At 37.7% G+C, this 13,986-nt stretch overlaps 1 protein-coding gene across 1 annotated transcript in view; it reads left to right on the top strand.

Annotated features, from left to right (window-relative positions):
• HECW2 (HECT, C2 and WW domain containing E3 ubiquitin protein ligase 2) overlaps positions 1-13,986 on the top strand; it is a 114,315-nt gene that overhangs the window by 69,434 nt on the left and 30,895 nt on the right. Inside the window, exons 12-16 of the mRNA XM_050899757.1 lie at positions 2,036-2,160; positions 3,642-3,827; positions 8,869-9,003; positions 11,820-11,919; positions 12,946-13,042. Of these exons, the coding sequence (XP_050755714.1) occupies positions 2,036-2,160; positions 3,642-3,827; positions 8,869-9,003; positions 11,820-11,919; positions 12,946-13,042 (643 nt within the window). The remainder of the gene's footprint in view (positions 1-2,035; positions 2,161-3,641; positions 3,828-8,868; positions 9,004-11,819; positions 11,920-12,945; positions 13,043-13,986) is intronic.

Genomic DNA, 13,986 nt, shown 5'->3' with positions numbered 1-13,986 from the left:
TTTGCACAAGTCTTTAACCTGCTCTTTACCTATTCTAGCCTAAGAAGAAAGTTCTCTTTCTTCTCCTGTTTTTTAGTTCTTCTGGTTGTCTGGTCAGTGTTAACTTTTTGAATGAAGACAGAAGGAAAGATCTTTTTTAATGAGCTCTAAGCATCATTACTAGTTTTTCCTTTCGCTAAGTGGTTCTGTCCTTGGTCATCTTCCTACTACTCATTTACTAACACATATATAAATTTAGTTTGTGACCCATCCAGTCCCTTGCATAGTTGTGTGTTGTTATGTGCTTTGGCTTGCTATGTGCTGTGGCATGTCTCTAGATGGTCTTGATATTCTCTTACAATACTCTTTCCTAAATTAATCAAATACCCAAGCAATGCCACCCTTTCTTGAGTTTCAAGTTGTTGTAGAACTTGTGATTTAGCCAAGTGCTCCCTTTATATTTTTTTTTCTTTACTTTTGCCATAGCCTTTTCCTTTTCTATCTTTGTGCACGTGCATATGCAGCTAGATGGTTTGTTGTGCTGTAAACAAATCAGTTTAAAGCAAATTCAGGCTAAACCCTGATCAGCAAGTTCAGCAGAATAAGGATTTCATAAATCAAATTCATAAGCCTCTAAACTGCAAGAAGAAGCCACCTGGTGACCCATTCCGGTTTCCAGATTACCCAGACTATGACAGTGGACCTATCTGCAGCATGTCACAGCATCTTCCAGGGTGTGAGAAGTGATTGGTGTACACCCAAGTTTTGTACCAATAGAGTTGACATGCAACAGCAATGCATGCCTGGAAGACACTCCCAGCCCAAGTATTCAGTCATAGCTTCAGGGTCTTTATACTACACTGCTGTTGCTCCATAGACGTGCCTCATGTGGGAGGGCTTGGGGTCTATTGTTTAAGAAGTGTCTCTAAAAATCTTTTTGTTCATTTACTTTTCCTTTACTTATTACCCTTCCATTTTCTGGTTTCCTCTAATGCTTACAATGAATGTTTTTATTTTCCCCATTCCCTTTTTTCCATAATGTTTACCCATCCATACTTGTAATTTTACTCTGTCTTTGTTTTTTTCCTCCTCTTTTTAAATTTCTTCTTACTTTTCACTCAGTTTAGAGTCTCATTCACTGCCTCTCTTCTCCTTTCTGTGCTTGTGGGTTATGTTCTTTTATATACATGGTAGCTGTGTTCTACATGATTGAAGTTCATTTGATGGGGAAGCGTGCAAATACTGCGATATGTAAAAGAAACTGTGAAATGTAGATGGCGGCATACATTTTAGAGTAAAATCACTGCAGACCCAATCTGAATTTGCAATTTTTCATTTACATTAAAGGATGCATCCAAATGTCCTGTTGATTTTCAAAGATAATTGGGGGGAACAGTTCTATCATCGTAGCAAATACCACTCATAATATATTTTCAGTTCCTGGTACTGTTGAAAAATCAGTGCACTTCTACAGTTGCTAGGAGAAGACCCAAATGTTTACTGAAAGTTGAAACTTGAAAGGTACTTCCTTGGCAACCTGTTTCTTACTTACATAAGGTGCTTAAATACTGTATCAGGATTGGGGCTGATGGCACTGTTAATGGCAGTGATTTTTTTTTTTTTTTTTTTAAAGGAGGAATGAAACATTTTTAAGTGTACAATGACTTTTATATCCATTAGTTAGCATTTAAAAAATAACTTATCTGTATACAGCTACAGTATAGCAATGTAGGCTTGCCACAGGGACCTTCTTGCATCTTATACACAGGCATATGTTTGGTAACCCAAATAATTGGACGTGTTTTTTTTTTTTAATGATTGTTCACCAAAAGCAACAAGTAAAAGTTACTAAACTAAAATTGTGGTGTTTTCAGGAACTTCAGTGCTTTGTTAGAAGAAATTCAGGTACACTTATGTGGAGAATACTTAATAAATCTGAAATAGTTGTATAACTAGTGCTTTTCTTGCTTGTGTGATTCAAATTGATATAGTTGTTTGCAGTGTTGTTTTGGTAATGATTATTACTGGAAGTCTTTGTCATTCACTCTGCTGTTAGATTTTCGAAGAGAGAATGTGCTGCCTCACTCTACCTCCAGATCCAGACTTACTTTATTGCTCCAGTCTCCCCCTGTGAAATTCCTTATCAGCCCAGAGTTCTTTACAGTGCTGCATTCTAACCCTGTGAGTATAGCGTCTACAGCTGAAAGACTTTCACAAATATGTGCTTATAAATACAGTTGTCTTGTGTACAAAGATATTGCTTAGTGTTTGATGCTAAGATATTGGTAGTACATAGGGAGACTGGATAAATTCAAACACTCATCATCATTCCTTGCAATTGGTGGGCTATCAGAGTCATTGTAGTTGGCATTATAGCTTTTACAGTTTTTATTTTTCACTCAATTCTTCGTCTTTCTTACAATAGAAAAGCCATTTGTTTATCGAAGCAATAGCTTTCTTACTGTGCTTTACAGAGGGTGAGAGACAATTCTGAGAACAAAAATGATGCTTATTTTTTAAGATCACTTTGCAGCTTATGGGATGGTTTGTTTCCCCCAGATTGCTGATTTATATCAAAATATATTAGAGGTCACACTGAACAAAAAAGCATCTTAATATATATTTTCCTTTTCTGTTTTGCCTGTTCTTCAGTGCTTCTTCTTATATAGTTTTTTTTCCCAGTGTTTCTTTTCCTTTGTGTAACGAGATGTATAGTGTAAACAGAAGTAATGAAATGAATAATTTATTGTCTGCAAGCACACTTGTTAATAGTTCAATGTTTTTTAAATTACTGGTCAGTATTACTTTGGTTTTGATATATGTATATGCTTGTCTATCTGAATAATTCTGCTTAGCTTGCATAGCTTTATCTTGAATATATGAAATAGGACAGAGGTAGATAAGACCTCTGGTGAGGGAGTAGAGGTGTAGGGGCATAGAGTGATTCAGGTAGCAGCACAGTGCAACAGGAGGGCCTATGTCTTGGCTTCTGTCTATTGCTAATTCCCAGAGAAAGACTTGGTTTCTGGTTGGCTGGGTTTTTTTGAGGGAAGGGCGTTAACTGTTTATTTTACCCCTTTTATTTAAAGTTTTCTCTATTCCTCAGTGCTCTCCTTTTACTCTCTTATTTTAATTCTATTACATAAATTACACGTGGACATGCAATGATAGGGTATTTTTGAAAAATCAATAGGTGGAAACAATATTTATGTAGATTTGTGGTAAGTGCTACAAGCTTATGTGTCTGTGCTGCAGAAAACCTTACCAGCTTTACTGTTGTATTCTATGGCTGCATTTGACTCATTATTCCAGAAATTAGAAAATATCTATGAAATCTCTACTTTTAAAGCAATTTTAATGTTATAGAATTCTTCACAGTTCCAGGGACAAGTGTGGTAAATGGAATCTGTAATATATTTCACACTTTGCTGAAGTGAGTCAATTATGAAATTTTGTATATCTCAAGCAAAATAAGAAACATCAAACACTTATCCCAAAACCTCAGAAAGAGGACCATTTTTTCATACTGTTGTGGCTTAGCTGGAGATAACTTAAGGTTTTATAGATGATTAGATGATGTATTTACAGTGGAAATATTGTCTTTTGTAGTAAGAGGAAATTTTATCTTTTTAAAGTGTTTCCTTTTGTTATTTATTTTTCAGAGTGCCTACCGCATGTTTACAAATAACACGTGTTTGAAGCACATGATCACCAAAGTCCGGCGGGACACCCACCATTTTGAGCGCTACCAGCATAATCGTGATTTGGTGGGCTTCCTCAACATGTTTGCTAACAAACAGCTGGAGCTGCCGAGAGGTTGGGAAATGAAACATGACCATCAGGGCAAGGTAACTGTAATGCACATGTGGCTCTAAGTGCTTCATCTTGGATGTTGCGATGTCAGGACTCAGTTGGTTGCTCTTAACAAGAGCGTAAGTGCACGTAGTTCTCCAGATGTAAACGTGTGCATCCTTTTCTCCTGCTTTTGCCAAAAGAATATTGGAATTTCTCGTCTGTGCTGAAAAAGCATTATATGAAAGGAGAAGGAGACTGATAAGTGGATATTAATCATTACAAGGAAAATTGCTAGAAAATCTGTACCCTTTTTACAGTGAAATAAGTTGCTTAGACTCCCTTGGACATTTAAAACTTCTTTTGAAAAGAATTATCTACTGTGTAAATACAGGCAATTCAGTGAAGTTCTTTGGAGTTTTGCCTCTGTACTCGTAAGATAATTTAGATGTAAAGTTACTTTATTATTATCTACTGAATTTTATTTAGTTATTGTTGAACCATTTGTATTAGGTTTCTTTCTTGTTTAACTGTCAAGCTTTTCCTTAGGGCTTTTTTTTTTCCTTCTTCAACCTCAAAGTCTTGAGTGGGATTCATCAGCGTGCATTATTTGCACTTTTTTTCTTTAATAGCTAACCATTTTCCTAGGTGAGTCTTCCACCCAAATGCTAAGTAGGTCCGGTGTTCATCAGTTTGAGATAAAATGGATAGACTTAAGACTGGGATAGTTCTGGGGATGATCACTCTATTGGTTATGTATTGGTTAACAGGAAAGAAATTGTGTGTAGTAAGTTTCATTAATACGGATCTTGAATAGTTGCAAGTCTTACTGCTTTTCAAAACAGGTATCACTTTTCAATTTCTAACAAAATATTTTAAAATCAAAGAACAGACGTTTTTATAGTAGTAATGTAATTTTAATGTAACTTTAAACTAGTGTATCCTCACTATCTAGAATACGATTTTCTTTGCGGAAGATAGGAGGGTTAAAAATAGACTGTGATTAGCATGTGAGGAAGTGATAAGGCTATCAGTTCATGTGAGAAGTCCTAATTAGGACAATAGGCATATTAAGCTTCTCAGTTCTTACGTTTATCAGTCTTAGTACGGTTAGCTGTGAGTGTCCATATAAATAATTATCTTGATGCTTGAAAAGATTACAGGCAGATTCTAAACTGAAGGGTAGAAAAAGTGCTTGAGGGTTGTTTTCTTCTTGGGTGTATTAACTCTGGAAAGCACTGTGTTTTTTCATTAGAAACACAATTAGGAATGTGCAGTTATACTAACTTTGTTCTTTGCCTCCCTCTTTTCTGTTTTAAGTCATTTTTTTTTCTGTTCAGTTCTTCAGAGGCCAGTTTTCTCCTGAAGAATACAGCAATTTTCAATTGACTTTAATAGGCACTCCATAGAGAGAATTAGACCTTTGGATTTCTGGTGTCGTATTTGGTAACAGTGATGCTACCACAACATTAATCAAGAAGAGGAAGCACTGAATAAATCCCCACTGGGATTTCTTCACTTTGAATTAGGCTCAGTATTGTTCATTTTCATTATGTTGAATTGCCTTTGTCACAAGTAGCACTTGTGGCCAGTAGAAAAGCCTATTCAGCATTAGAGAGAGATGATGGCCAGTACATGGTGAGACCAGTGCTTGATGAGACCAAACTGAAACTGGACCTGCCTTTATTAAAGCATAAAGCTAAAGAGAAGCAAGTAGAAATTAGCCATGCCACAATATATAATTATTTTTCCTTTCCCTGGCTACTTTTTCCTGCTGAGACAAGGTTTTCCTTTATTTTTCCAAGTATATCATAGTAAGAGGCTTGGCGCTCTTGCTCACAAGGCACAGTGATCGTTCTGACCCTTATGCAGTGCTGAGTAGTAGAGTTTTTACTCCCCAATGTCAGTGCAGTCCTGGTTGCTTGTCCTCATTGCAGGCTGTCTTCCAAAGTCAGCTGGGGACTGCCTACCTCTGAACTCCTTTCAAAGCTGCACAGCAAAGCCCAGTTGCCCACTCCTCCGTGTCTCCCCTACAGAAGATAAAATCTGTTTGGCATGCAGTTCTCCCTAAAAGGTCTGGCGTAACTAGGATGTAGTTTCTGATTGGCATTACAGATGAACCTTCATCAGTCACTGACCACAGGGAGGCAGAAGACCATTGGAAAAGGTGGTAGCAGGAAGCATCATATAGGCTAGATAGGTTCCTGAGCTGAACTCAGTCTGATAACGTTGAAATTCTGCATTGCTGCATACATGCGCGTACACACATGTATTATACAGATAAGCACCCCAGTGCATTTGTGCAATATGTGTAAGCATGTGTTCATATTTTAAAACCAGATGCAAATATATAACTTTTTAATTAGATCTCTGCAAGATGTACAAATACATAACAAGTTATTGTAGGACATCTTTGGTTTTTCTTTCTACAATGAAAGAATCCATTGCAATTGATTACTAATGTCTTCAATAGGAAGAAGAGGTATTCTAGCAAGCTTCATAGACTTTAATTGGAAAGATAACTTGGGCAACTATCCATGTTTAATGGGCTAAATGTAGTTTTGTCACTACCCATCTTATGTCAGTCTCTTCAAGCATCATAGATTTATGGATTATAGCTAGACAGGAGTTATGAGAGGAATTTTTTTGAAAGGAGACTGTGAGCCACACTGTATTTTGAGCTGTGTGCCAATGTCCAGATTAGCCCAAAGCCTTGAAGCTCCAATGATTATCTTCACCAAAGCTTCAAAGTAGTAATTTATGTTTTTTTTTAAAATAGGCTGCTACTAGCTGGCCTGCAAGAATTCATAGTTAATAAGACATGATTGTCTTTACCTTAATGTTTAAACTGAGTTGTTTATTTAAATGTAATGCTAAAGAACGCTACATGCAATATTAGATTGCTGCATTAACTCAAAGAACTGTGTAGCGCAAATCTAGGTAGTACTTTCTCCTATATTGAATCAGTACCTTTTTTTTTCCCTAAGTGATTTTACACTATAATGTTGACTTAATGAAATCAACCTTTGTTTTGATGAAAGTGCTTCACATCTTACAAATACACATAGACCAGAGTAGATAAAATAGTAGACAGAGGGACATTAAGAAAATACGTATACCAACCACTTGCTAATGAGTGAAATAAACCTATCAATCAGGAGTAAAATTTTCAGAAAGCCTGGATATGTTCCAGCAGCCTCTTCCAGTCATTTTCCAGGCCCAAACCTGAAATTTCAGAATGGCTTTCATTCTCCTTTCCCACTGGTTTCATATTCTCTAATCTGTATACTTGCACCGCAGGTGACATCATTATTTGTCAAGGTGAACAAGTCTTGCATCAGGCTCAAACATTGCAATTAAAATTGCATTTATTGAATACACTTTATAGTTTTTGAACTGTGGAACAGTCGGTTTCCCTTGCATATCTGTAACTATGTCAGATGATCAAAACAGAGTTCTTCCTTACTGTTCAGGTAATGTGATTCCTTGCTTGTAGGCACAGGTTACAGGTAGAGGCAATCGCTGTTAGGGCTGTGGGAGGCTTGCTGCCCTCTTCTGGAGCGTTTCTAAGGTTTTGCAACTTTGGTGTCCCTCCATATGCTTCTCCTTCCTTAGGAAATGAAAGTATGAACATTTTCTCCCACCACAATCCATAATGGTATTTAGTTGCTGTATAGCATGACGCACTGGTTTGTCCACCTACCTTCATAGCAGTCAGAAGAGTTGCATTTTCTCTGGTCTGGCTGTACCAAGCAGTCTGAAACAATGATTTCATGAATACTATAAGCTGGTGTTGCTGCCAAAAGAGCCAGTTCTGCTCTCCTCTCGTCCCTGGTGGGCTGACTGAGGTTAGAGCAACCAGCAGGGAGAGGGACAAAAAGAGAGTAATTTTAGCCTGGACCAGCTCCCCAGCTGGGTTCGCTGCGTGGCTACACAAACACTTGTGCCAGCACAAGGCAGGAAGGGTGCGCAAGGGGTGCAACAAGTGGTCAGGATGGGGGAAGATGAGAATGTTTCTTTTGCTGACACCGCAGGACTGAGTTGTTTATGAAACGGTGGTTGAAGTACCTCACTGGTATCCAAACACAGAAATGGCTCCCACAGTCCCCGACCACCTCTCTGCTGGTCCAGATTCTTTGATTCCTCAAACCAGATGTCACTTTCCTGTAACTCTCCTGCTCAAAACCGGGATCTTTTTTTGCCGCTTCCACATGTTTCCAGCATTGTGACTGAAAAAACCAAAGTGTGTTGAAATAGAACAGTGCTGGTTTCCAAGTACAACACTAACACTGCAAAAAGTTTAAATTTCAGGCCTTCGAAACCTTTTTGGTTCAAATTGGACAGAATTGTAGGAGGTTTTCATTTTCCAGGATACATGCTCCTTTGACCTTGCTTTCAGCAAATGGCTGACCAGCCAATATGTGGTATTTCTCACTGGTTGCCTAGCTTAAATGTTTTTGTTGCCATCATCTTTGTGTCCCTGACTGACCTTTCTTTTTGGTTTTGGTGTGGTTTGGTTTTTTTTTTTGGTTGGTTTTTTTTTTTTTTTTTTTTTAAAGGTTAACAAACTAGTTGTATCAGGAGGATGGCAAAAATGCCTGTTGGCCTGTAATCATAGTTCATCGCAGGACGCAATCATACACTTGACATATATACACCCAATTGTGTTCATAATTATATGGTGAATAGTTCACAAAAGGGAATGGTTTTGCCACTTAATGACATCTTTTGAGATGCTTATAAGGAAATTAAAGGGAGAATACACCAGGATTACTTTTATTAAACATTTAAGTCCTCTCTTCTTGACAGTCATAATAAAGCTTCCTACTTCTGATGCTTGTCAGATGAGAATTTCAAAGGGTGACATTTATAGACATGAATGAAGTAAGGCATTAAAGAATTCATCCCTTCAGTGAGATGGAAAACTGTTGTCCCTCTTCTGCTGAAGGGAAATGCAAGCCGCAGTAATGTGAGGAAGATTTTCTAAAGCCTCACATCAGCGAATGAAACCTAGATCCTGAATAGACATTAACCTCGGACATATTAAAAAAAAAAAAAGTATTGGCTATAAATTCTTTCTTCTTTCTCCTTCTCTAGGCTTTCTTTGTTGACCACAATTCCCGCACTACCACTTTCATTGACCCCCGGCTTCCCTTGCAGAGTAGCAGGCCCACTAGTGCATTAGTCCATCGGCAGCACTTAACTAGACAGCGCAGCCACAGTGCTGGTGAGGTAAGTTGGATCTGCTCCTATTCTTCGGGAACCACTGGGTTTTTAGGGTCATCCTCTTTCACATCGTTCCATTCACAATTCCATGTTATGAGGAGCATGATTCTTCTGTAAGCGTACGGTACTCATCCGTAAAGATTTATTATTTTATTTGCTAGCCATTGTTGCTTCTGAAATGTATGATTTCAGAGGAAAAATATCAGACATGAGTTTCCCTTACTTTTAATTTGCAGTAACCTCATTTAACCACAGGAGAGCATCTGGTTACAGATTACCAGTATCTGTATCCTGTCTTTCGCTGTCAAAATATGTGTTGTTGTCTAGCGTGGTGTCTGCCAAGTATGTTGATATAACTCTGCAAATAAGAGAGGGGGGGAAAAAATGCATGTGTATATATACATCTAGATGTGCAACTTTCCGCATAAGTATAGAAAAATCTTACCACATACAGGCTTATCAGACTGTTATATGCATTTGCATATGTATTTCATCTCTACTTTCTAAACAGAAATACAGGGAAAACACTATTTCGTTAATATATCACTGTGGACCATTTTCACTGGCAGTCTCCATATTGTTGTAACTTCTTTTTACTTGTGAGCAAGTGTATGTACAACTTAGACTTCAGTTGTACTTTACTTAACCTCCATACTGTTGGCTGTAAGTTGTCGTTTCAGGGGAGGGCTATTCCATGCCAGGAATTAAAGATAATACAATTTAGAATGGTGAGAGAAATGCTGTGATTTATCCTTTTTATAGCTCAGTTTTGTGGCAGATGAAGTTCTGCCAGAGGTCTGTTTCAGAGCAGGCTTCTCTGCCACTTCTCTAACAGGGCTTCCGCTGAGCTGCAGCGAGTGCCATACCACTGGCTGCATATCTTGTCATATCCTGTGTGAACATGGTTTAGTCACCCACGATACTTTCCACGCCCAATGTAAGGTATATTTTACAAATGGTTTTAAATAGCATTTTCCGTCAATTTGGTGATGTGATGTAGGCAACGATGTCTTACATCAGGCAAGGAAGCTAGAAGTGTCTTCATATAGCTATTCAGATCTTCGATAGGGTAAAGCAAGTATTTCTGTTGTGATTGATTTATAACAGAGCAGAAATAAATTTTTTTTTCTTCACTTTACCAAATATGCACTGAAATTATCTTTCTTTAAGGAGTGTTCAGAAGCTCTGCACTTGAAACAGAGAGATTCATGTCAACTGTGCTGCTGAAGTTGTCAATCCTGCAAAATAAGTGTAGTGTTTCCTACAGGAAGTCATCATATATATCGCATATACACAGTGCTGATTACTCGTCAAAATTTCCACTCCATCTAGATACATGAAATTCCTTAAACCATGTTTCTGCATGTAATTTTAGAAGTATTTCCTTGATATTGTTACAATTTTAACTTGCATTGAAGTGTAATTCCACATAGGAATCTCAAACATAGCAATTCAATACAGTATTCCCATTCTGGGATTAATGATGTTCATTTATATGCATATGTATGAATCTGAACACCACTTTTTCTGCTGCACTTATGACTTAAGTATTGCATATTTGCAGCTATTTTTCCTATTTTTAAACCATTGCATCAAGGAACTGTACATTATTGCAAAAGATGAATACTTAATGAAAAAAATTCTCAAAATATTTTCTTTGGATTTGCCATGCCACGAACTTTGACGTTTTGAAGCCACTGACCCAGTTTTTACAGGGAGATGCTTTAAAGCAAACATTAACCAGTGTAAGGAATGCCTTTTTAGCTAAAGCTGAACTGCAGCGTGAAGCTGGAGCTAATAATAATGGCATTCCTTTTCCAGCACAGTGCCTACAGGAAATAATTTTTCATTTTTCTGAGAGGGTATTATCAGAGAGCACAAAGATCTTGGGAGATATCTCAGGACTTTTGCTTCTTCGTGATTTCAGAGATTGGATTTAAAAATAACCTTTATAATTATTTGATCTTTTGCAGTTAGATGTTTTAGAGATCTTTGAAGCTTGGAAGTGTAGTTCAAATGGTAACCATTACATGTAGGCAGAGGAACTCAGAAGTAAACATAAAGGTCCAGCAGGATGAAAAAGAGGTTGAACAAAATGTTTTATATAGATGAAATACAAAATACTGACACTGTAGAAATGCCTGAAGTCTCAGCACACAGAAAACTGCAGAAGTTGCTCTGACATCACAAATGCTACCAGGAACCATTTTATATTGTGGTTGTACCCTAAAAAATGTTCATATACTACGTTTTTTAATCCCAGAAGGTGAACACAAAAAAATCAGAACAGTTTTACTGAATGATTGTAGGAAACATATTTTTACCAGTTTTGGACTCGTTTTCCTTGCCTGAATGTGAACTCACTTCTTTATCCTCTTGCTTCAGCCACAAACTAGTTTCCAGTTCAAATTTAGGGGAACTTCATTCATGCACAGAGATAACAGAGGTGCTAGTGAAGGAGCAGAATTTGATTTTTCAGAACCTTTGATATGGATAAAGAGGTCCATGAAGTACAAAAGACCCTCTGAAGGAATCCCAGTTTGAATTTTTTAGTCCCTTTTCAGAATGAGACTATTACTTAAGAATAGCAATAAATTTTCAATCAGTTTTGATTCTTCGTATTAATAGGCACAGTATACTAAATAATGTTTTACTAATAACTGTCATGCAACACAGCTGATTCCTGCTGCACTGTTTACTGGGGATAGTGATCAAGCAAAGCGTACATGCTTAGTTTTAAGCCAGATGAGTTCTCATTTTTACCTACCTGAGTACATATGCTGTCATAGAGACACTCATTGTGGTTATTTGCACATTTTCAGGTCGGAGAGGACTCCCGTCATTCAGGACCACCAGTTTTGCCAAGGCCGTCTAGCACATTTAATACAGTCAGAGCTCAGTACCAGGATGTGGTTCCAGTGGGTATGTCAGCATACGGCCTCTTTTCAGAGAAGTTCTCCACGACTGAGTGTGTCATGTCAGTGTGCACTGCTGGGTTTTTCATTTGGTTGGGGTGGGTGGAAGTTATCATTTGTTATGATTACTTCTGTCCATCAGCATTTCCCAATTGTTCAGTTGCAACCTGCAGGAATAATACTGAAAAGTGTCTGTGCAGAACCAAATAACTGATGTAAAACTTCTACCTTCCTAGCTTACTCTACGCGGTGACAGGAAGAGTTGAAGCCAGTGAGCCAAGTTGTGTCCTAATTGGACTCCATGTATTCCCAGTGATTTTTGTACAACTTCTGAGCATCTATTTTGGCAGGATTCCAGAAAGTGTTAATCAGCTTGGAATTAGTCATTAGCTTAACTTCTGTTCTCAGTTACATACACACAAAGTTACTGACTTCTGTGCCACCAAGACCAGAATTTAGCTTATTGAATCTAACAACTGTCACATTGTGCTAAATCAAGATAAATTAATCCGATTGACTATAACTGGCTCTTTGTACTGTGGCATGTTTACTTGAAAATCTCTGCTAATTTAAATCCTTCCCATTGCCATGGACATGGTGTGCATACACTGCAGGCTCAGCAATTAGTGAGGATTTGATATGGCTGTTTCCATTGACTGTTTAATGTTTGAGAATGGATTTCAGTGCAGTGAAAATCAAGGTCCCTGCAATTTTATTCTAGCAATGAATATTCTAGTTTGACCTTAGCTAAGAGTGTGGGTGATAAAATATAATAGGAATTGCTAACAGAATTAGAGCTGTTAACAGTGGGAAGGACGTGTCACAATGAGATTTGGTTCATGGTCAAGAAGCGTGTTCCCTAAATGATAGTAGAATTGGTAGCCTTACATGAAAAAGTATCAACACAGTACTGTTAAACTTAAAACTGTGAAGATAAAGCCTGCTGTCATTATTGTTCAAATCTCAGAAGGAATGCGGTCCTGTCTCTTAGTATCTCCTTGTTTCAGCATGATATTTTTGTTGACATTTTCAGCTTACAATGACAAGATTGTTGCATTTTTGCGGCAGCCCAATATCTTTGAAATTCTACAAGAGCGTCAACCAGATCTTACCAGGAATCACTCACTCAGGTAATAAAATTAGCGAAGTTTGCTATTCCCATTTCAATACAAAACGCTAATTAGAATTAGTTTCTTTCATTAAAATTAGCAGTGGAACATAACAGATTGTAGACTTTTGGCCTATTCAAACATATTCATAAAGCTGTGGGAAATAGTTCTTTATTATATTTCTATGTAACTCCCTGAAATAAGATTTAGGAGAACAGAAGTAATGTGTTGTTACCAAATAAAGGTACCTACCAGAAAATGTTTGGAACAACTGGCATAAGAGATTTGCTGATATCTTCAAAATGTGCCAAGACAGCTGGATGGCACGGCAAATGTGCCCGTTCATTTGAGTACGTGTACAGCTGGGAGTGTGAGGCAGAATGGCATTTGGTTTTGTCCTTATCTTCTCAATGCACATTTACAGAAAGGCTGTCCTGACCTAAGGACCTTGGAGGTAATCTTACATCAGTCAGAATTTTTAGTGTTTCTCCCAAATTTACAAAATGAGTATCTACAGGTTTTTGCATAGTCCGGCAAGATCTGATGAAGGATGATCTTTGATTGTTATATGGTTGTTATAACTCCCTCATATACTTAGACTAGCAATGATAAATAGTGAAATTCAGAAAGTGGCAAGATCCCTCTTAAAGTGTATCCTGCACAAAGACATTTTAGTTCATATACTTGGGTGTAAAAGATGGAATAACTAACAACTTGGATATTAGTGACTAGGACTCAAACGACTGTATCTGTTCTTCCTTGGACACTAAATTTAAAAAATGCTGGTTTGATGGTTGCGGTCTGTCCTGTGCAGAAGGCTGCCAATGCAGTGCTGTGTGTTCCAGATGCCTATCCAGACTGGCTGGCACAGCAGCCAGCACTGATTTTCATTTTTTTCCATTCTCATAGTGTTACTTATTGATCCCTTTTTCTCCCATGTCCTGCAAGTTCCCAAAATTCAACAA

Source organism: Gymnogyps californianus, chromosome 7 (genome assembly GCF_018139145.2).
Source record: "Gymnogyps californianus isolate 813 chromosome 7, ASM1813914v2, whole genome shotgun sequence".
Taxonomy (NCBI): Eukaryota; Metazoa; Chordata; class Aves; order Accipitriformes; family Cathartidae; genus Gymnogyps; species Gymnogyps californianus.
This window is presented reverse-complemented; position numbering and strand designations above follow the sequence as displayed.